Below are 22,935 nucleotides of genomic sequence, written 5' to 3'. Positions count from 1 at the left end.
AAGCAAATTTGGAGTCTAATTAGTTTGAGAAGATAGTGTTGGATATCTCTGCCTTTGGGAATGAGAGTTTTTAGATGCTGAACCTCTCTGTTTGATTTCTGGATGATTTTCCATAAGGAGATCAGGCCTGTTCTGAGTATTTTTCACGGCCATTTACACCCGTCAGATATCGAGGAGTTATATCAATATGGCCTCAAGTCCATTAGAGGTGATTTTCCACTTGGTTTCCCACAGAATTAATTAGACCTCAGTCTGAGTGGAAGGAGCCGTCTACTGACTGTGAAATGAAGAAAAAAGAACAAGTGACATCTACTTATATTGTGCTCGTGCATTTCTTAGTTTTATATTTGAGTATTTCATCTTTTCGTGAGTGGGTGTGTATTTTTTGTTGGTGGAAAAACACACATTTGTGTATCTGCAGGCACGTGCATGTGAACACACACTGCACTGTGGGTTTGTGTTTGTGCACTGACGTCCATTATTGAGTTGTGCGTCTGCAAGTGGGGGTTTAATCACAGGAGTTTTTGAACAGCAGTAATAATAATAATCATTATAATAATAATGATAATAGTAATACCAGTATTTGAGCTGCCAGTAGCTGAATTTTCAACATCTTTTCATTTTTAATGCCAAGAAATGATCCCACACCTCCCTCAGCAGTGTATTCTTGTCTGGAACAACATTAACACCAACACAACACACTAAAACTCTGACACACAAACTGGTGACTTTTTAAAAAAAATTCTTAGCAGCTCTGAAAGTCACAACATAGTGTTGTGTTGGCAGTTTCTGGCTTTGATAACTTTGTTAAAATAGGATTTTGTGACAAGTAGGTTGTTGTATTTAAGGGGATTGTTCTACAATGACCAAGGAAATAACAGTTATTAGATACAGTATGCACACCTACTTCTACACCATGTCTTTACCTCTAAAGAAATGAAAAGGGGTGTTGTTGGTTTTTAGTGAAGCAAGGGGGCTGGAGCCAATCCCATCTGACATTGGGCGAGGGCGGGGTACACCCTGGACAGGTCACCAGTCTATCACAGGGCTTACATATAGAGACAAACAACCATTCACACCTACGGGCAATTTAGAGTTGCCAATTAACCTAAACCTACAAGGACACATGCAAACTCCATACAGAATTTGCCCCATCCATCCATCTGTCCCTCTGTCTATCCATCCATCCCTTGTAGGCTAGATCCAGGTACGTGGACTCGTGGCCGGGTCAGGGTACTGGGGCAGGGCGTGCCATCTTGTCACAGACTTTTAGACAATTTATACACTCAAATAAAAAAGTGATCCATGTGCTGGCATTTGCTGATTAGTACTAGTATAAGTACAGCTGAGGATGATGGGAATATTGTTTTACAGGTAGTTGGTCATAAACCAAAGTGTTAGACATCACATTTTGATCTGAAAATAGTTGTTTTTCCTCATACATAGACATAGAACGCAAATTGCTTGACAGGGTGTGTCCATATCGGAAAATAACAGATTAGATGTGAAGAAGGGTGCTGGTTTCTTCCACAGTTTTCAGTGAGAGCTAACTGGTGGGTTTGTGTAAAATATGAGCATTGCTTCTATGCTTACCTTGCAGTTTGATATACCCTGAGCATCGATATAGAACAGTAGTTAAACTGTTTCCAAAACAGTCAGAAACAAATATTTCCCATGGGCTTGGTGTAAAGTTAAACATGGGTAAATTATATCCTGCAACACTGATTAACAGGCTGTGAAGGGCTCAAAGGCATAACGGCGCTCCTGGGATACATTACTGCTTTTAAGTTACAGAAAATATTATTGAGTGAATTAAAGAAGACTCCACACTACACTACAGGGTTTACACACTTTTTTATTGTAGCATGAGCAGCTCAAATATTGATATTTAATTAAAGACCAATATTGAGCCCATATGTCTCATTCAGTCTTAAACCTGCGGCCCAGTATGTTGCTGTTTGTGTTTGTGTCTGCCCTCCTGCTGCTCCCCTGCTGTGTCCTTCATCAGTCTGAATGGTGTATTATATTCAGAATCAATCATTCAATAAATGTCTGATGTGGTGCTGCGTCTTGGTCCAGGTGTCTCTCGTCCTCTGGCCTCTTGCTGCCGGTCGCTGATGAATTCGATGAGGTCCCGCTGCGTGGAGTTTTCTGTTGCTGTCTGTTAACCATCAGCCGGCAGCAAGCGGGGGAGACGGGCTGAGAGGAAATCAATGGCACGTAAATTTCCAACCACTAAAGAGGACGCAGCTAGAGTCTCTCTTCCCCTCTTTGCTTAATTGACGTTTTTGTTGCTGCTTCCCCGAATTAGCAGGCTGGGGGAATGGATGGATGCTGACTGAGGACAGTGTGTGGGCGGCTTAAGGTGCAGTGTGAAAGAAAAAAGCTGAGATTATTATAGGCTCTTTACAGACTGTTGCTGTGTCTGATGGCTGAAGCAGGCAGGAAGTATTTTTAGTTGCATTTTAATGTAGGTTTCAAGACACCGCTGAGCCGTGCCAAGCTGGTCACATGCAGGTGCTTCCAGCAACATTCACACACATACACACCTACATATTCATGACCATGACCATGGGAGGACCATACAAGTCATTCCTGTAAACTGAACCTCATGTTTCTGACTTTCTGACGATCTGCTTCAGTGAAGAGTTGGGTCTTGTTTATGGCCAAAATTACTGTCAGTGATGGGAACACTTTACTCAGCAGTGTTGGTAATTTTGATGGTACAGCTAAGGCTGCAGCTAGCTATTAATTAAATTATTCATTAATCTTTGATTAACTGATTAGTCCTCATTACTCTGTGTAAGGTGTCAGAAAATAGGCCAACGTGATTCAAGTTACTGGTTTTTCTGAATAAACTAAAAAAAATCAATTATAGTCTCAAAAATATAAAACTGGAAAGATTTGCAAAGCCTGATATTGAGAAGTTGAAAAAAATCAATGTTTTTTGCATTTTTGCTTGATAAATGACTTATTGAGTGTTTTATGGACTGCATTAATCAAAACAGTTGTTTATTTTATTTTGTGAGTTTATTCGTCCAGGACAAATACACAGAAAAGTTATGTTAATCTAATGATTATTTCAGCACATTGTGAGTAAATATAGTTTGACACTACAACTTTTGAACTAAACTGAATTAAATGTGTTCGATCTTGAACAGCTGCCTCCAGGTTTAACATATTGTACATATTGTACACTACAGTGTTTTATGCACAGACATGTTACAGTTTTCCATATTGAATTTGGCATTTAGGTGTGTTCACTTTCCTGTTCACTTCCAAACAAGTGGATGTGATAATATGAAAACGTTCATTTGTTTACAGCTTGTACACTGGGATAGTGGCAAAAGTTTCTCATTGTATCGACAGTATTCCAGTAAACAAGCTCTCATTAAAGTGCCACTAAATCCTGCTCCTGTAGTGATCAAAGAGTTACCTCTCTGTAGAGGATCCACAGTGCACAATGGTCACCTTGTTGTGAGTGCAAGAAAGTCTGAGGGAGACTATCACGGCGCAAGACAGGACAGCATGACTAAAACAGTACATCTGTCTTTTTAACAAACTGGAAGCAGAGCCTGAAATCTATATAAAGATAAAGATTTAAATGAAAAATAATCATTTAATCTGCTTGGCTGCACATTCAGTTAGTCAATCCAAAACTCTACAACATGTCACATCCACAGACCTCAGCAATTCAGTTGATGAGTAAAATATTTTCCTAACCAATAGAAAATATGGTAATAATAAACTATGAGAACAAGAACTTTCTTTTTCTTTCTCTCTCTCTTTCTTTGTGTTTGTTCCTGTTGACATTTTGGAAATACAGTTTTTCTTCTATTTCTACAAGAGCAACACCTACATGAAGATGCACACAGGTCAGAAGTAACATCAACAAAAGAAGTGAAGTAGCCCGGCTACATCAGTAAAACAACCGCAAAAAATGATGATGTAACATTCTCATGAGGAGCTGTGCTGATGCTCCCTCAGGTTACAGCAGAGGTGGTGTTAGGAGTCTGTGTGTGTGTGTGTGTGTGTGTGTGTGTGTGTGTGTGTGTGTGTGTGTGTGTGTGTGTGTGTGTGTGTGTGTGTGTGTGTGTGTGTGTGTGTGTGTGTGTGTGTGTGTGTTGTGTGTGTGTGTGTGTGTGTGTGTGTGTGTGTTGAGGTGGGGAGGGTGAGTGTTGAGGTGGGGAGGGTGAGTGTTGGAGTCAGGCAGGGAGGAAGCCCCTGCAGGTCCTGAAGCCACCTGCTGTCGCAGAGGAGCCCGGCAGGATGATGGGAGCTCACAGCGTGCGTCTGCAGGCGCCGCGGCGGCTCAGAAAGTTCTAATCCAGGCTGACCTTTCTGCGTGGCGTGCATGTTGCCGCCACCACGGCCCGCCAAGCTGACAGAGCCAGGGGGAAGCTGTGCGGCGTGCAGTCAGGGGTGGGATATTAACACTCTGCGTGTTTCCACTGAGAGAGGGAGGAATTGAGGGAAGGAGGAAGGAGGAATCATGGAAAGGTGGGCGTACCGTAAAGGAGTGACAGAGGATTACAGAGGCAGGAAGATGGAGAGATAGAGGAATCAGAAAAAGAGATGAATGGATGAAAGCGTTGCCTTAATAAAATTTAAAGGAATAGTTGTTGGATGAAGGAATGAATGTTAAAGAAAGGGAAATTGTAGAAGAGAAGGATGCAGACAGTTAGAAAGTAGATGTGGATGAAGGAGGAATGGAAGGTGCGATGGAAATATCACACCATCCAACTTTTATGTCTATTTGTTTTGTTGTTTGTTTTGTCATAGAGTACGACACTAGCACATGCTTATCAGAGCTATAGCAGTGTTGGTAACCATGTTGGGATAATGTATTCTAAGAGGATGCTTTTAATCATTCTTGCTATTTAGGCGACACTGTGTGAATCTAGCATAGCGCAGACATTTTGAATAGGTGGATGGAAACATGAAATAAAAGGACCAAGGAAAATGTGTATGAATAGAGAGATTTTTTGGAGTGGAAGGCGGAAACCAATGAAAAACAAAACTCATTGTTTTTGCTGCTGACTTAATCTGATTCAACATATAACAGTCTGTTTCTGACTTGATTTTGTCTCCACAAATAGTTTATACTTTATGTCTTGCTTGAATCAAAGGGAGAAAAACATTGTGGAAAGATATTAAACCAAATGTATTCTATGGTAAAACATATTCAGTTTGACGTTTATCCTCCTGGTTCAAACGTTGAAAGGATTAAAACCTGTACACAAAGAAACCTTTACTTTTTAGTCTTTGCCGCTCAGGAAAGGTTTTGCATTTGGCTCCTCTTGGTGTGAAGTGACAATTGAAAACTGAATTGAAGCATGGCGTTCTTTGGCGTTAAGCTCCCAGTGCTGTCAGGAACACGTGACGGTGCGTCCTCTGCTTTGAAAATAATGAGAGAAAGAGTCGGTGCTGTGAAATGAGCTTCCCGGTGGACATGTAATTTCACACCATATCCCCTCGCCAGGCTCTGTTTTGATAAACAGGTGCTTATAAGCCATGATTTTACATGCGCTGTGTGCTCTTGACTCGTGCTCTTTTCATTGGTGTTGCTCTATTCTGCGGCTTCTTAATTTAGAAGCATTTACATATGAGCTGGGAACCGTCCGAGTCCCAGGGGAGGCCTTTGAAGCTGCAGCCGGAGAGAGGCAGGGAGGGCTTGGGAGGACGGAGGAGGGCTGGCTGGGGCTTGTGGCATCAGAGAGAGGGAAAAAAAGAATCTGCAGCAAGAGTGAAGGTGCAGTCAAAACCTTTGTCCAGTTGAGGTCAGAAACCTGACTGGTTGAATCTGACTCAAGGGTTTAGAACAACTTGAAACCAAGAGTCTAATCTGCTGGTGAAAATACTCCCCAACAAGTTTTTTTTTTTTTTTTTTTTTTTTTTTTTGAAACTACAGTGTTCAGCAGTTTTAGGAAAATAAAAAATAAAACCATATACCTGTGATCAGTTTTAAAAGGTTTACATCCTCAGTAGTGGTCTTGGAGCTGAGAGCCACAGACAGGGTGGGGAAGCTAGAAGGTGTTGAGAGACAGACTAACACATTGTTAGTTTTGGTCTTTTCATGGCTTTTGTTGACTATGAGAAATACTGTATATAGAATATCCAATCTGACACATCCTCAGTGGGACTGGAGCTACTGTAATAGGTGGCAGGAGCGCCGCTGTGACAAGAACTGTGTCTAAAATTGGGCCAGGTGTGAAGCTGCTCGCTCCTCGCCTTTGACAGGAAAGAGAGGCTGAAAGTGAAGAACCAGCTCGAGCTGAATCAGGGAAAAATATTTGTGAGGAGAGACTGTTGTTAAAGTGAAAAGGCTTGACAAAATAATCAACTCAAATGACATTACGGGTTTTTCCTGAGCTTTCAACCTCACCTGACACATCAGCCAACTCTGTGAGGACTGTGAGGTGTGGTTTAAAGTAGTAAGTAGAAGTAAGTGGTTCTTTGACTTGAGATTATTTTGTCACATCCACCATGCTCCTGGTAAAATGTTTGTTGAAGATATTGTTGTTCTATATTCTGTTTGTATATGCAAAATAAATAACTTAAGTAAACAGCCTCCTTTCGAACAGACAGTTTAACTCCACAACCTGGTCTTGATTCGTTTTCCTCGGTAATTAACTGCTGAATTACTTCTAATCAGGCACATTTGAAGCATCTGACCCAATAATCTAACTGGAAAGACTCTGTAGCCAATACTGATTATTGTGACTGAAGTAAATGTTCTTTTATGTGGTGTTTTAAATGTCCCATTGCATCCATTGTTTACTAGTACTATTGCTTACTAATGTGGTCACTAACAATGTTTGTCTTTGTGCTTTTCCTGTAATATCTCTAACTCAGTGGGTAAACTACTGTAATGCAAAGTAAAATTTTAACATTTCATAATTTTAGCCAAAATAAAATGGTAACACTTCACTTTAAATCCCCTGATATGTAAGTGGAGTCTGGTGTGTGATTAGTCGTAATAAAATTGGCTCACTTGGCCAATGGCATGTTGGGAACCTTATGGGAGCTGTAGGTAATAATAGTTTTATTCATGTTCTTAGAAAATAGACAGAAAGCCCCAGGAACATGTTTCAGCTTTTTATTAAGACTGAAACTAAGATGGAGCGGAAAGGAGGAGCTGAACACTGCAAAACATGAGGACAGAGTCAGGAAACTCTTAATTAAAGTACATGAATATGGAAACTGAAAAGTTTTTAAACCACACGTGAAATGATGTCTCAGTGTGGGGCAGGAGAGAGAAGCTCAGGTCTGTTACTGGGTTAAAAAAAAGAAAAAGAGGAATGAGAGCTGAATGGAGCTGCTTTGCAGCTGAAGATGTCAGACGTTCAGGCTGAAAATGAACGTCAGGGTGGACATGAAGGCTCGAAGCAAACTGCAGAGAGCAACTCTCCTCTTCCTTCAGCAGCCTCCCGCTTTATTACATAACATCATGGCCTATATCATTAGATAACCCGGCTGGCTTTCATCTACTTTTTACTCTCTCTGCTTCAAAATGAGAAAATTATTATTATTTTTTTTGTTAATGTTGGTGTATATATATTTGGTAATGTCTAGCTTCAGGTTTTACAGTGTTGGCCCCTGCTGCTCTGAACGCTCCGCTTTGTTAATTGTGTTAAACCGGATTGTGCAAAGCGTGCTGACGCCTCGGGGTCCTGGCTGCTGCTCCTGTTGTTGAAATAAAAAAAATCAGTTTTGTTTATTTTGAGCCCCTCTCTCTCTCTCTCTCTCTCTCTTTCCCTCTCTATGTCTCCGCCGACTGTGTTTAGGAAGTTTGTGATATAGAACAGGCTATGAAGAGCCAGGCCCTCTGAGGACATGGGCCAGTTAATGAAGCATTGAAAAAGTACTCAAGAGACTATGGACTGTGGTGCATTTAAAGTATATTTGTTCTTTATTTGTTCTTTAAGTGTGTGTGTTAGAACCTGCCCGATCCTGGATTTTTGTCTTTTAGTTTCTTTATTAAATGTCCCATATAGTATAACGGTAGATGTCAATGTCTTCTTTGATTATAAAGCAGGTCCAGGTTCTATATTAATACTGTGAAAGTATCAAAGCGCTGAGTCCACAGAGACATACACACAGCCTGTATTCAGAAACTGAGCCTTAAAACGAGCCTTGTGAAAACAAGCCTTCCGTAACTTTGTGATGTCACAACAAAGCAATCACCACCCTCAGCCACGCCCCAAGCCCCACCCACCTGGACCCACCACCCATCCTTGCAGAAAGTGGTTTCTCTGAGTGTTTACCTGAAATCTGCTTTTTTTTTTAATTAGATCACTCAAATAGTCAGCCAATCAAAAGAGAGGCTCTGGAGAGAAACCGATGTAAAACTACACTGAGATGATTTTTAGCTCTTAAATCCACAAATATCTTCCTATGGATCAACACTTCAAATAAGACACTGGAAAAGTGTAAAATATGGGACCATTAAAAACTGTGACCAAGATCTGAACTGAGTTTGACATTTTCCAGTTGAAAAATAAATTAAAAATAACTACTATATTAAAAAAATAATGACAATAAGTTACAGTCTTACTTTTCTGTACCTATGTATGTGAGATATTTTAATTTCTGAATCAATCCTGACCTCTAGTTTTCATCTTATAGCTTTTGAGCCTTTGCAGCTATATAATCTGTTAAAATGATGTTATTCCATGAAACAAGTAGTAAAATACTGAAGCAAGGTTTTCACTGAAAAGGAGAATAATCACCCACTTCAGTACCTGCAGAGCCTTTGATTAATCTGTCATTACAAATTCATGCTGTGCCCATAAGCTCTGTTTAAACTTGAAGCCTTTTTTTAAAAAGAATTCTTGTGAAGATGACAAAGTTTCCACAGATATCAGATACATCAGGTTGAATTATAGAGAAATGTGTAAATTATGAAAAAAAACATTGGGAATTTTTAATTTGATGAAGACTGCAGCCTTAAAACTGTTATTTTACACAATATACAGGAAATGTGAGAGAGTTAATTTCTTGCTCTGTGATAGGACAGGATATACGATACATATGATCTCCACAATGTGTAAAAAGAATATAACTTATGCAAAGTACTTAGACTGTAAGTAAATCTACCTAAAGAGAAAGTTTTTAAAGTGTTCAACAGGTGGGAATTATTTACTCTTAAGCATAACAAACATTAATTTTATTGTGGGTGTGTATGCTGAGTACATCCCCTGCAGCCATGTTTGTGCTTTTAGACGGACCTTTTGGCTTTCAGACGCGTCGGTGGTTGTGTCTGTGTTCGCATCATATTTGGCTTTGTCCACAGAGTCTTTGTGCAACCAAAACCACTTGTTGGTTTATGCATTTTAGGCACTGTGTCGCTGTTAACACTCCCAAATGTGATAAGAAATGTAGTAGAGACGCTACACTGCACTTTAATGTTGGTGGCTTTGTTTGTAGCCATAGTAATAATGTTTTGAGATTTGGTTTTTGTTTTTATTAAGTTTTGTTTGTGCACAATGTGCTTTTGTTTGTCACATTAAATAAACGTTAATGGTCCATCCTCTTCAGTGACATAGCCAACATGGCGGCAGTTTAGGGAGAGAAGTGTCCATCGTTTTACACTCAACTCTTTGACTTACAGTGCACTGTATGTTGCCGTACTTGTCAATATGAACAGACATTTTTTACTTCCCCCTTGAGCTTAGAGCTGCATATCATTAACAAAATATAATTTAGAAATAATTTTGAAAGGTATTGTCCTTTCTGTTTTTGCAGAGACCCTCATTTGTTAGTTTCAAGTATTGCTAGTGTGGTTCTCAGAGATAAATATGAAGCATTTTTCTGAATGGAGCTGCTCATTTGTGGATGGACTGAAAACAAACTGTTGCTGTTGTTGTATTCCTTTACTCTCTAATTTATTTCCCCCCACTTGTGTAGCTCTTACATAACCATTTATGTCTCTAACAAACTTTTGAAATAAGTTTTAATTGCTGCTGCCCACAGCAATTAAAACTATGTTTACAGAGCTTTGCTTCTGTTATTAAATTGTAGTGTATTATTGCAAATGCAACAAGGTGATAGGAGCCTCCAAATTACTTGAAGTTTAGTGTTTTAGGGAAGCATTTGAGCCTGAACTATAAATGTAATTTGCTTTTTTAAAAGTTTGTGTTTGTGTTTTTTTTTTTTTTAAAAACATGATATATTTTAAACCTTCTTTCTATTTGCTTACATCGAGTGATTGACACTTTGCTAAACCTCTCTCTTGAGCAGTGAATAGCTAAATAACAAAGCGTTCAAAATAGTCACCTATAGCATAAGCGTTACTTCCAAGACTAAGAGTTAGCATCATATCATTAACTATATTTTGTTGGGGTCATTGTTGTGTTAGAAAAAACACTATCCAGGACTAAAACGTTCACAGTGTGGGAGCCAGGCCTGGAGGGTAACGTTGAGGCTAACGTTAGCGGCTCAGTCCACTTGTCACTTCAGCACCCAGTCTAATTTATCCAAGATAATTTTACGTTTGCCAAAATCATTGGTCAGGCCTCATCCTAGAAGTCTTCTCTCTTGCAAAAGTAAAACACAACCTGCTGTTAGGTTAGTTTTCAGAAAAACTCATGGAACTACTGTTAGCTTAATTAGCTATCTAGCTACAGGTGATAAAATCTACTAGAAACAGTTTTCATTCCAGTTAGCTAATGGTTATCAGCTAAAGATAGGAAGCTGCTTTTGTCTCTTCTCTCTGAAACCAATGACCCATTGTTTTTGATGGTAAATCCCCTTTCTTCTCCTCTTCCTCCTCCTCCCTCCCTTTACCTGCCCTCACCCCTTTTCCCTTTCTTCACCTGCCTCTTCTCTCAACTCTCCACCTTTTCTCCTCTCTTCTGTTCTGTTGCTCCTTTTCTACTCCACTTTCATTTTCTTCTCTCCCTCCGAAACATTTTCCATCTATCCCTCCCTTCTCTCTCCCCCCTCCTCAGGGCATCAGCAGTCTGTTTAGCTCTCTGAAGGTGGTGCGCCTGCTGCGCCTGGGGCGGGTGGCCAGGAAACTGGACCACTACCTGGAGTACGGTGCTGCCGTTCTGGTCCTGCTGGTCTGTGTGTTTGGACTGGTGGCCCACTGGCTCGCCTGCATCTGGTACACTGTTTTTCTTTTGTTTTGTTTTTTATGATGTTTACAGTCACTTAGGGAACTTTTCCTAATTTCCTCACAGTTTAGTGCCATTCAAAGGCTCCTGCTGGCTGCTGGGAATTTACCCATTTTCCTAACTGTTCCTAATTGGTTATGTATGCTAAACATTGCCTCTGCCCTCCCCATCAAAGTATATGCTGCTCTTCTGCTGACTACAAGCTTTGTTCAGTTTCCTCCAAGTCATACAAAATCGAGTGATATGCTCATTTATTTATACCCTATGGCAAACGAGGATTTTTTTTATATAAATAATTTCTGCTCTCCCAAAACACAGAATCCCTTTTCAATTCATCCCTTAATTGAAAATAAATTACTCACGAACATTAAACACAACTGCAATATTCTTATGATGCATTACTACTCATTTTAATTCTCTCTTTATCCTTGATTTTACACTTTCAAAGCTTCAATAACTTTGTATAAAGATGAAAGTGAATAATGCTAGCTACCTTACAGGCTAAAATAACTGAATATGAGCTTTGACAGAGCAAAGTGAAGCTCTAACATTAATGATTAATGGTTTTGATAATCATATTTAAGGTTTGCTCAAGTGGCCCATCACATACTCATACATACTAAAAGCAAATTACAGAGAAATTAGAGGCAGAGATTTTTTTCAGGTGAGTTTTGTCCTCTGCTCCACCAGTCAGGCAACCCTGTCTCCTGGTTCCTAATATAAGCTTCATTTATATGTCAGCCACATGTATCACCTTGGTCGAGCTGTGCAGTCAAGCTAAACACACTAACATTCTGGTTTTGTCCTCATTAGGTACAGCATTGGGGACTACGAGGTCATTGATGAGGCCACCAACACCATCAAAATGGACAGCTGGCTCTACCAGCTGGCCATCAGCATCGGATCGCCTTACCGCTACAACGCCAGCGGTTCGGGCCAGTGGGAGGGCGGCCCCGGCAAGGACTCTCTGTACATCACCTCTCTGTATTTCACCATGACCAGCCTGACAACCATCGGCTTCGGCAACATCGCCCCCACCACGGACGGAGAGAAGATCTTCTCTGTGGCCATGATGATGGTGGGATGTAAGTACAAGACATACAGCTGTGCAGTGGTGGCAGCCTTCTGTTGGTTTTCTGTATGTATTGCTGTAGTTTTGTTCTTTTAACAGAGTGAAGCGGCACAAAAGACCATTTTCATTCAGGACGTATCACTCTACTGTTTCAGTGTTATATACAGACAGAGGATCCACAGAGCGAGCTGCTCTGAGGAAACACAGGAGTTTTTACGATATATTGCCATTTGAAACAAAGTGATGAGCTGTGTGGACGTTTCAGTCCTTGCTGATTGTTGCCATATTAGTTTTGTAACCTAAGGATGCCAATGTGGGTTGGTCTCTCTATCACTTTAGTCAGATGTGTGAGCGAGGTAGGCACTGATGAGATTGCCATAATATTTGGTTGAACATTCATGACCTCTGGAGGATAAATGCAAATGATTTTGGTGACCTCTTGACCCTCACTCATGTGTCAGCGTCAGGCTAAAATATCCTTGCATACACTCAGTATCATGGGCAGACTGTTGTTAAACTGACAGTGATGAACAGCGGATGTACTAAAGTGATAGTTCGGGTTATTTGACGTGGGGTTGTGTGAGGTACTTCTCTATAGTCAGTGTATTAACTGTAGTAGATTCAGATCAATGTGCTGCCAGTTTAGAGAAGCAGCAGGAGCACTGGCACAGAAGCTGAGTGATGTGCTGCTTTAGATGGGGCCATCTGCAAAATCATGTTTTACTCACTGCCCACAGAAAAAATATCAGTTTACACTCTATTCTGAATATTTGCACCACTTTGTCTCGTAGTACTACATTGCAACCATTGCACTACCGTATTACTGCGCACAAGCACACTCATGGCGTAATACAGTGTGCACCATAGGAGAACTACATGGAAAACATTTCTCAGTGGATGCGACTTTGTTTCAAGACTAAAACCTGGGCTTTGGAGTCCCTCTATGGCTGAGCTGCTGACTCCACTCACATCAGTGATATGAAAATAACATGCTCATGTCGTTCTTTGAGACTTTTCATTGCTTACTGGATAAAATGGCTAAATTTGTGTTAATTTTCAGAGTACTTTCTGGCTGTTTTGAGGCTTGGTAAAAGGTCTTGATTATTTTACAGGCCTTATTTTTGGAATTATTGTGTATGGGAAAAGGTCTTCATGGAGAGGGTGAAAAATGATTTGCACCCTGGGGGGTTTAGGGACCTATCATTTTCAGACCCACTGCAGATCAGCCTCTGAAGCTCAAATGATGCTTTCAGTGTCTGGATAGGGACTGTCGTCCTTGTGATGCAGATTTTGTTGCAAACCAGTTACCTGTGTAGAACATGTCCACATACACAGTTCAATGTCATACAGACAGAACTGCATTCATGTGCACCTCAGCTGTGTCAGCTGTGTTGTTTTGTTCAGATTGTAGAGTCAAATGGAGCCACCAGAGGCTGCTTGCAGACTGACTGCCAACTGTTATTTTTCCTAATTATTTTTTAAGCTGTTCCCAATCACAGCTGATCCTGCTAATCATCACCACTATGTAAAATATTGACTACTGCATAAAGACTTCATTAATCTATTAGTTCCCCCCAAAACATCCAGCAGTTAACCCAACAGTAAAGTTTCAGGTGTGACACCACAAGCCTGTTTGTTAATTGAACTCTCTTTTCCAGTGGAGTTAAGATAATGAGAAATCTGAACAGTTTTTTCACACTGTCAGAGGCTGCACACAGATCTGCTCAGCAGGCAACATCATGCTGATGATGAAAGCAGCAGATAACTGAGGAGAATATTAGAAAGCAGCATGTGACATGTGATTAGTGGCAAACTGTACTCAATGTGGTTCATCTTAGGAATCATCTGAACAAATGAAGGGAACAACGAGTTATTCTTCTTTAACAGTGAGTGGGGAAATACATTGTTTGTGTAATATATGGATTTTACTCATCTTACAACAAAGGTCTTTGTCTTGTGTGACAAATGAGCAAAAAATCTCTTAAACATTTCTGCTTCTGAAGAGGTCGAGTTGAACTTTCTCCTTCCATTGATCATTTATAAATTCTTTCACAACACCTCTCTGTCACGCATCTTTACTTTGCAAATGTATCCAACACCCACATATTAAGCCAGACACAACTACAGATACAGTAAATCTCTTTCAGGGCTGCAACTAACCATTAATATCACTATAAATTAATGTGTCCGTTGTTTATTAGATTAATCAATCAATAGATAATTCTTTAGAATATCAGTTTTCTCGATGAAGATATTCACACATCCAAATGTCTTAGATGTAGATGTGTTGGAAAGTGTCCCTTCAGTCTTGAAGAGAAGAACATCCCGCACACTGCTCTTTCTCAGCATCACAATTTATTGATCATCCTAACGTATCAGTCTCTCTATGCTCTCTATACTGACGCTGAGCAAGACCAGTGTGCGAAGATATTCCTTTCTTCAAAATATCAGAAAACACAGGAAAATGTCCCAAAGCCCACAGTAACATCTTCAAATGGCTTTTTTGTTCAAATGTCATTTCAAACCCAAAGACATTTAATTTCTCATGATAGAAAATAGAGAAACAAGAGAAACTGTCAGATTTGGCATTTGTGTTTGATAAATGACTGTTTGGTGATTTGTTGTCTGTTGACTAATTATTAATTGATCAAGTAATAATAGCTGTCTCACTGTAAATGGTTTATGGAGGAATGCAATGAGTTTTATACTGACATTAATTAATGATGCAACCCACTGGCAGCTGAGATCTGCAGGCGAAACATCGCTATCTGAAAAAAAAAAAGTTTCATAACGACAGGTGAACATTAGTTGCATTTTGTAAGGGACTCAGCAGGAAACCTGATTATTGACAACAGCAGGTAACCGTGTTAGTTCAGTCTTTCCATATCCACTTTCTTCTTAAAGCTCGGTTCTGCAGAGAAACAGCTAGTTAGTGTTACATGTAAAACACATTGATGTATTCAGACTTTGTACATTTGCACACTCGGGTCTATTGGTCTCTCTGATGTTATTGTAGTGAAGTGAGATTGCAAAGATATGATGGAGCTGTTGGAGATCTAGTTATGAAGGCACAGGATATCAGGATGTTAAGCATCTTAAATATCCATATTTATGGTTTTAACAATATCTTGTGTCTGTGGTTCAGCAACCTGTAGGTTTTCAAACCCTTTTCTCTCTGGTGTTCTTGCTTCTCTGCTGGCCTGATGGGATGGAGCTTGTGTAACAATGTCTATATCCTGAAGGAAAAGTTACTTTGAGTGCATCAATTATTAAACTGTATATGCACAGTCTGCAAAACTGAGAGCACAGATTCTTACATTAAATCCTTTTATTTTTCTAAGAAGTCGAAGCCTGGAGGCTTTGATGGAAAAGTGACAAACAGAACAGTTGTTGGTATTAAGGTTAAACGGCTGCAGCACTGACCTTTTTATTAGATAACAAAAGATGGGCAGTCATGTTGTCCACAGTGGAAAGGGTTTTCTACAGGATGTAAAATGTGTGTTTTAAGTGAAATTGTTTGGTTAGATATGTGTCTGTACATAGGTCATATAGAATCTGTACGTTGTTTATCTACTCACTGTTAAGCTCGTCAGACGTACCTGAACCTGGAACCTCGTATCTGTCCTTGTACCTCGTAGTTGTTTGACTTCGCGTCAGACTGTATGTCCGTTGTGTTTTTTCCTTGAAGCTTCCTGCCTTCGGGCCAACAGTGCTGTATATTATTCAACAGATTTGGTGTGCATGAACATTCCTGATGCGCGCTCCCTTTATCTCATCATGTAAATAAGTTGTGCACATGTGAGTCTGCTGATATGGAACCACCTTAGGTTAATTGTTTTCTGGTCAATAAAACAGGAAGATTTCCTCGAAAGCCCTGTTAGACCACAGTGCTTCTGTATCTAGTGGCCATTTACTTTCAGAATTGTGCAGTGTGTTTTAGGAGGAAGTCTATCAGTGCCTCATGGGTAATGAGTTCTGTTTCATGTAGGAAACAAACAATTACACTTTGAAGAAAAAAAATATTCACACAAACACTCACTCAGAGATGTTAAGCTTAGTGTTCTTTCATCCCTTTTCCAGTTTAGTTTTCCAAAAAGACTTTTGTCCTTTACTCAAGATTTAAACTGCCCCGTGTTGGCAATGCATTCTGGTCCTGAGGTTCCCTACACATGAGCAGTGGTACAAGCTGTGTTCACCACCCCACACCTTATAATTCATGTCCAGTGCCTGCTATAAACTTTCAACTTTTCATTAGCCACAACCTTTCCCTGACGTCAACGTAGTGTTGTGGTTGTCTAATCCTAACCGTGCCTTAACTATAGTTTATTTGCCAAAAGTCTTTCCCTATCCTTAACCATAGTTGCCATGTGCTTAATACTGTAGAAAAGCGATTGTCCTGGGTTTTGCACAGAGTTGATAGTGTTGGGCCCAGAAGACTTTGGCAGAGGCAAGCTGTAGCTTATGTCATCCATGTGCACAAAGTAACTGTGCTATTGTTTACTGTCAGGTAGCCCTGTCTGACATGCTTTTGTGGTAAAGTCTCGCTGCTTAGACTGGGGTATGATTTTAAGGTGGTGTTGTGCAGGTCTGGGTACCCAGAATGAGCTTGTCTTCTATCACAGGTCTTCATCATTTCACTGGTTGTGCACCGAAACATCATGAGCAAATACGGCCAAAGTTTCGCCAAGTCAGCTTTATTCATATATCTCAAAATCTCACAATACAAATGTTCTTCAAAGGGCTTTACAATCTGTACAACACAGAGAACAATCTATCCTTAGACCATTCATTTGGATAAGGACAAACTGGACGAAGAAACTTTCTTATGGAGAACATTTACAGTGTGGAGATACAGAATGATAACATTAGGTGAATTAAGAAGATATTAAGTACAAGTGAAAATGATAAATATTCCAATATGAAGAGGAGACAGAGGCTTTAGATCAATTCTTTAACTAAATTAGATTTTAAAAATGCAGCATCTCTGCATTTGAGGCTTGTATAACAACTCTGGAATGATCTGCTTAAATGTCTTTTGTTTTAATAATATAGTTGATGATCATGTGCTAAGTTCATGAATGCTTAACTTGAAACACAACTAGACCCAATTATGTCTCTTAAATTATGTTTCTCCTTCTTTTTCTTTGCGTTACTCACACAACCAAGTCACTTTTAAGCATGTACTTAAGTTGTCGACTTTCTCTGATGGGAGGGCTGAACAACTCCTGGCCCTCATTTGACTTTGTTCAACAGGAATCAGGGTATTCCTCATTATGGCAGTGGCTCACGTGCCACATGAATACAAAAACCTGAGGATTAATGCACAAACTGAAGGCATAGAGGGAAGTTTGTGTGCATGTAGAAACATGGGCAACTCTAGATAGAAGCCATTGCTCTTTGGTAATGGTTAGTGGTTGATGTTTTAGATCGCTGGAACATTTTCTGCCTTCAAACCCCACTACAGCTGCTGGAAATCTGTGATATTGTCTGAGTTTGCCCGGTTTTCTGAAGGAAGTAGAAACTTAAATCAGACAACTTGAAACTGAGGGCGAGTCGCCAGTGGTTATTTTTAAGTGTGTTTTCATATCTGTTTGGCAGGACACACAATTGTTCCTCATGGTTACAAACCTCCTAGCCAATTTAGAGTTTGCTAGAACTCCAGATGATCCGGCCTGTGGAGAGCATTTGGATTTGGCTGTTTTAAAAGCACCGTGAAGCCTTTTTTTGAATCACTCATTTGGTGACAGCAGGCATTTTAAAATGGCCGAATCTCATTTTGGAACTAGAGCGCGTTCATGTTTTTGTCTCGGCCCGATCTGTTCCTGCCCCGGAGTTTAGTATCAGGGCCAAAGCAGAGCCTCCCTCGGCTGTACTGCATATTGTTTGTTCCTGGCAGCTGGACAGTAAACAGCCTCAGCTCGGTAGTAAACAGTACACAGACATGATATGCTCTTCAGTGTCTGTTCTGTCTGGCTGTGACTGATAGTCTTCTTGTTGTGGCAGACCATCACACATCCTGTGTGGGCAGTTTCCTGATCTCAGCAAGTGAGAAGTGATAGTGAGATGCACAGACAGGGGGTCCATTCATTCTGGTTCCCAGATTTCTCTGAGAGAATGGTGGCGCATTACAATATAAATCATTTTTACAACATCGTAGAAGGGCGGCTGCAGAGAGAATAAACAGCTTGGTACCACTTTGTATTAATGCACCATTTAAGATGAGTTTATAAGTTGTAAATATTACTGCTGTGTAAAAGGTCAATAAATAATTTACTGAATTTTTCAGATCAGTTATAACACATTAATGAAAATAATTTTTGAGTCTTCTGCCAACATGACACCTGCTTTGTCAGTTTGCCAACACCTCATGTGATGACACAAATGATGCTGTGTGACATCACAAGCATTACATCAACGCTATCGCCGATCGTTCTGAACACTGTCAATCAGCACAACCACAGAGTGCTGCAGGGATGATATGTTTTTGTAGGCTAACTCCAAAGCTAGCATCACCCTGGTTCCCTAGACAAAAAGCAAATGGGATTTTAACACTGTCTTTTGGATTACTGTAGATAATAAACTCTATTCACTGACATATTTTATGTTGTAGAAAAAAATATGAAAAAGCTTGTGTTAACCACGGACCTTATTTCAACCATCTAATCAAAAACACACACATTTCTTTCTTTCTAATCATGCAGCCTCTTCAAAAGACTTTTCATCAAATCTTAACCTGATCTTGCGCTTATTGAACACATGTAGTACTTACACCAAGATCTCCTACTGCACTGAAGCTTCAATGATGTCCCTCACTTTTGAGTCACTTTGGATAAAAAGCATCTCCTTAATGAATAAATGTAAATATATCGTAAGATTTTATCGATGATTTTCAGGAATTTACAAACTGAGACGACAGGTAGACGAATAAACAAAGGCAAAATAATCTGCCTGGCTTTGGTTGATGGAAGTCAGGGCTTGTGTCGCTGTTTATAACAAAGACGGAGGCGAACTGAGACTTTAACCTTCAGTGAGGAAGGATGGAGGCAATTGTTCAGACTGTCATTCAGTTGAATGGTGCCAGCATCTGTCAGACTCAGCAGATTACAGTGATTGATTGATCAGCCAGACAATACATTGGCTTTGCATTAATGACTCAAAGCAGTACGCTGCATGTCAGAGGAAAATCAGACAACCCGACCAACCTGCCTGATCAGTTTCCAAAAGATTTATTATTTTCAAAGATGTCAAATATTTGCCTAAACTTTTCCTGACAGTTGCATGGAAACATACAAGATCAACAAAGACAGAGACGGTCAATTACACAAAGGTAGATGGAGGGAAGGAAAGTGAAACATGAAGGTTAGAGAGAGTGAACAGTGAAAAGCAAAGACAAAGTCTGGGTCAAGTGCTGCACATCAGGTCCTCTGCCTGTTTAAAGTCTTCTCAAACCCCCGTCTCTTCCTTTAATTCAAAGTTAATCCCACTTGACAAATGCTCTCTGTTGGCGACAGGAGGCTGAGTGCGACACAGATGTCTTGTCTTGAGGGAAAATGGCAGACAGGCCCTGATTGGCCCCGTGGTTGATTGTGGTGAAGCAGTGACATGCCAAGTTTGAAGGCAGTGTTAATGGAGCTGGACCAGTTGATCAGTTGATGCTTTTGATCTGTGGACACCTCTGACAGGATACAAGATACAGGTTGTTGTTATCATGCGTCTTGGATGAATGCTGACTGACAGACGAGCCATCGCATCCATTCAGTCAGTTTCAGGCTGAATCTAGATAATGTCCCTGTGTTGGTAATGTACACAGACAGTGTCATCTGTACTATTGATTGAGGAGTTTATGTTACTGTAGCAGCGTCCACAGCAGCAAAAAGTTGTACAAGTCAACTGAAAGTCACATTAGATTAACTGTTTCCACTTTGAAAATACCTCTCCATATACAGTGTTGTTTGTTTTTGCTTTTCATATAATACAGTTACAGCACAGTGGGTCACAGCCTTTTTTTTAAAATGAAACATTTACGTGTGACCTCTCTCAACACAGTTTTAGTGCGGACGTCAGTTAGTTTTCTTTCTCAGATGGTTTAATTTGAAGTATTTTTACAAAATTGAAGAGGCAGTAGAAGTATTCAGTTTTTCACAGGAAAAAAAGAAAAGCAGCTTGTCTGCTTTCTTTAATCATCTTGGGAACCAGTGGTTTAGCATACTGAGAACAAAAGCTTGTTGAACAGAATGTGATCAGATGAATCAATATCCAATAACATGTCCACGATGGAAATGCCATATCTGACATTCCTGTTGTAAACAGATCCAAATATTTGGTCCAAACTTTTCCAAATTTATAATTGGTAGAGTTGGTCTCCTCACTTCCCCAAAATTCCTCCCAGCTCATTGTTGAGGATCTCAAGAGTCTGTCACTGTTGTGGCAGAATTGTTAGTGGAGATCAATTTTTATGCATCTAAGAAAATTGATCAATACTTAATTAAGGAGCTACACCAGCTACCTACAAGCTGTAAAACTTGCTACCACCTGTTTCCCGTGCCAAAGAAAGCATGTGGGTCGTACCTCAGCCCCGGTGAGTCTGACTCACCAGCTGAGTGCTGGTAGCCAGGCCTGTTGTCGTCTTTTGTGCGTTGCCAACCTGCGCTGACAGCTCACAGCTCTGCTTTTGTTTGAGTTCATTGAGGTCAACACCTACACACAGAAATAAAAACATAACTACTGTAGAGATAAGGGCCAATATTCATGGTCCATTTTTTGTCCACTACTCTGCTGCAGGCCAGCTTCTCCGCCTCTTTCTTCTTCTTCCTGTGACATGCTGTTGAGATGCTCATCAACCCATTGATTAGAAAATAACAATATCTTCATATTGTGATGAGACAGTTCCTGCATGAAACATGTTGTGATACTGTCGTGCAACAGTACAAAAGCTCAGGAGTCACTTCCCATCTGACAGCATGTCCCTCTGTCCTTCTGTCTGTGTGTCTGCTTCTCAGCCTGAGAGTCAGTCTGTTTGTCCGTCGTCGTCTCCGATAATCGACCCAGACTGAGCACAGAGGACTGTATGTGCACTGACATCTGAGTGACTCTTCCTCCTATCAGTGCGACAGAGGCCGATCTGTGCGGCTCCTCCTCCGTCCTGTCCCCTGCCCCCTCTCTCTCCCAGCTGTCCTCCCACATGTCCTACACCCTGTTTGCCACAAAGACAGTTCAGGATTAATGGGCCACTTAACTTTATCTGTGGCCATCAGCAGAGTGCTAAACAGCTTTTACTGACCCGTGCAAACCAACCTGTGATCACGCTTGACTCACAAGAATACATTTAGAAGGAACACATACAGAGCTCTGAACCTACAAGTTCCAGAAATCACAAATTCACACGCATAAACACACATACATGCATTCACATGAACACACAGCCCCGCACACGGATATTATATAGCAAATGTATAGGACCATGAAACTTTGATCAGCACCATTAAATAGCAATTAGCATAATAGCCCATTATCATTTCCATGCCATTTCATTAGATGTAATTACATAATAGCATTAACAAGTCGCAGTAGGATATCTTCTAAGTGTCATGCCATCTCGTGGCCCATCCCACCCTCGGAACGCATGATCCCACCTCCTTTCCTCTCCCCACTTACAGACTCCATCTGTGCTGATGACACCAGTGTTGTAACTCAATATAAATACATAATAAACACATTCATAAATAGCTTACACTGTGATAACAGTGGTCTCTTCCTTAGCTCTGAGTTCTCTAAATTTGTGGTTCTCAACGTGAGGTGTGGGGACCCCCATTGGTCCTTGATGGGGTTCCTGGGGGTCCCCAGCAAAAAGGAGAATAATGTATTTTTCACTATATTTCCATCCACATTTAACACGGTGATAAAACATATTAAAGCAAAAATATTATCAAATGGGGGTCTGTGGTCTTGACATGAAAAAGTTTGACATAGAAAAGATTAATAATTGTCAGAATCTTTCAAATCATTCAAAATGTTTTTATTACTAAAAATTACTTAACAAAAAGAACACGTATTTACCAAAGGAAAGTACAATAAAACACCAAAGACAGTCACTTTGTACACACACAAAATTTGACTTTTTTTCCAAAGCAGCGTAAATACACATTAAGTCAAAATACACCAACTCTAATGTGAATTCAAAGAGACTTTTTTCTTTTTTGCTGAGTTTGTAAAGTCCTGATTTTCAGTGAAGTAACCAGAGTTACAGGGTGGTTGTAGGTGGTTGTAAAGAATAGAATATAAAGGGTCTATAAAACATTTATAGAGCAGCAGAAGTGATTTAATGTGAAGGGACACTGTTCTTTTTAATATTTCTGTGATGCTGTAAAGTCAGCAACACAGATGCCAAGGGCACATGGAAGAACCTGTGCGGCTCTTATGCTCATGCAGCACTATTGACGCACACAACTGTACTGTACTGTAGCATGCAATAATGCTGCAGGTAGTCGTGGTAGATGACTGAATCTATTCTGCATTAATGCTGCTTGAGCTGATAAATATTCTGTGCTGAGTGGATGGTGTTTAGCCACAGCACTTAGATAGATAATAGAAACCCTGATCCTGGTCTCCCTCCACTACCTTCACACACTTACAAGGAAGAAAATGTAGTTACAGGGATCAAATAGAATGTAACTTAATTACAGTTTGCTACACACTTGAACTTCGTCATGAGTGAGGCTCAGACGACACATTATCGGCCTGATC

The 22,935-nt window shown here is 40.3% G+C and overlaps 1 protein-coding gene across 1 annotated transcript in view; it reads left to right on the top strand.

The window, feature by feature from the left end:
* Positions 1 to 22,935, top strand: part of kcnh5b (potassium voltage-gated channel, subfamily H (eag-related), member 5b) — a 134,822-nt gene that overhangs the window by 30,684 nt on the left and 81,203 nt on the right. The window contains exons 7-8 of the mRNA XM_056394309.1: positions 10,953 to 11,110; positions 11,934 to 12,205. Coding sequence (XP_056250284.1) covers positions 10,953 to 11,110; positions 11,934 to 12,205 — 430 coding nt within the window. The remainder of the gene's footprint in view (positions 1 to 10,952; positions 11,111 to 11,933; positions 12,206 to 22,935) is intronic.

Source organism: Seriola aureovittata, chromosome 13, assembly GCF_021018895.1.
Source record: "Seriola aureovittata isolate HTS-2021-v1 ecotype China chromosome 13, ASM2101889v1, whole genome shotgun sequence".
Taxonomy (NCBI): Eukaryota; Metazoa; Chordata; class Actinopteri; order Carangiformes; family Carangidae; genus Seriola; species Seriola aureovittata.
This window is presented reverse-complemented; position numbering and strand designations above follow the sequence as displayed.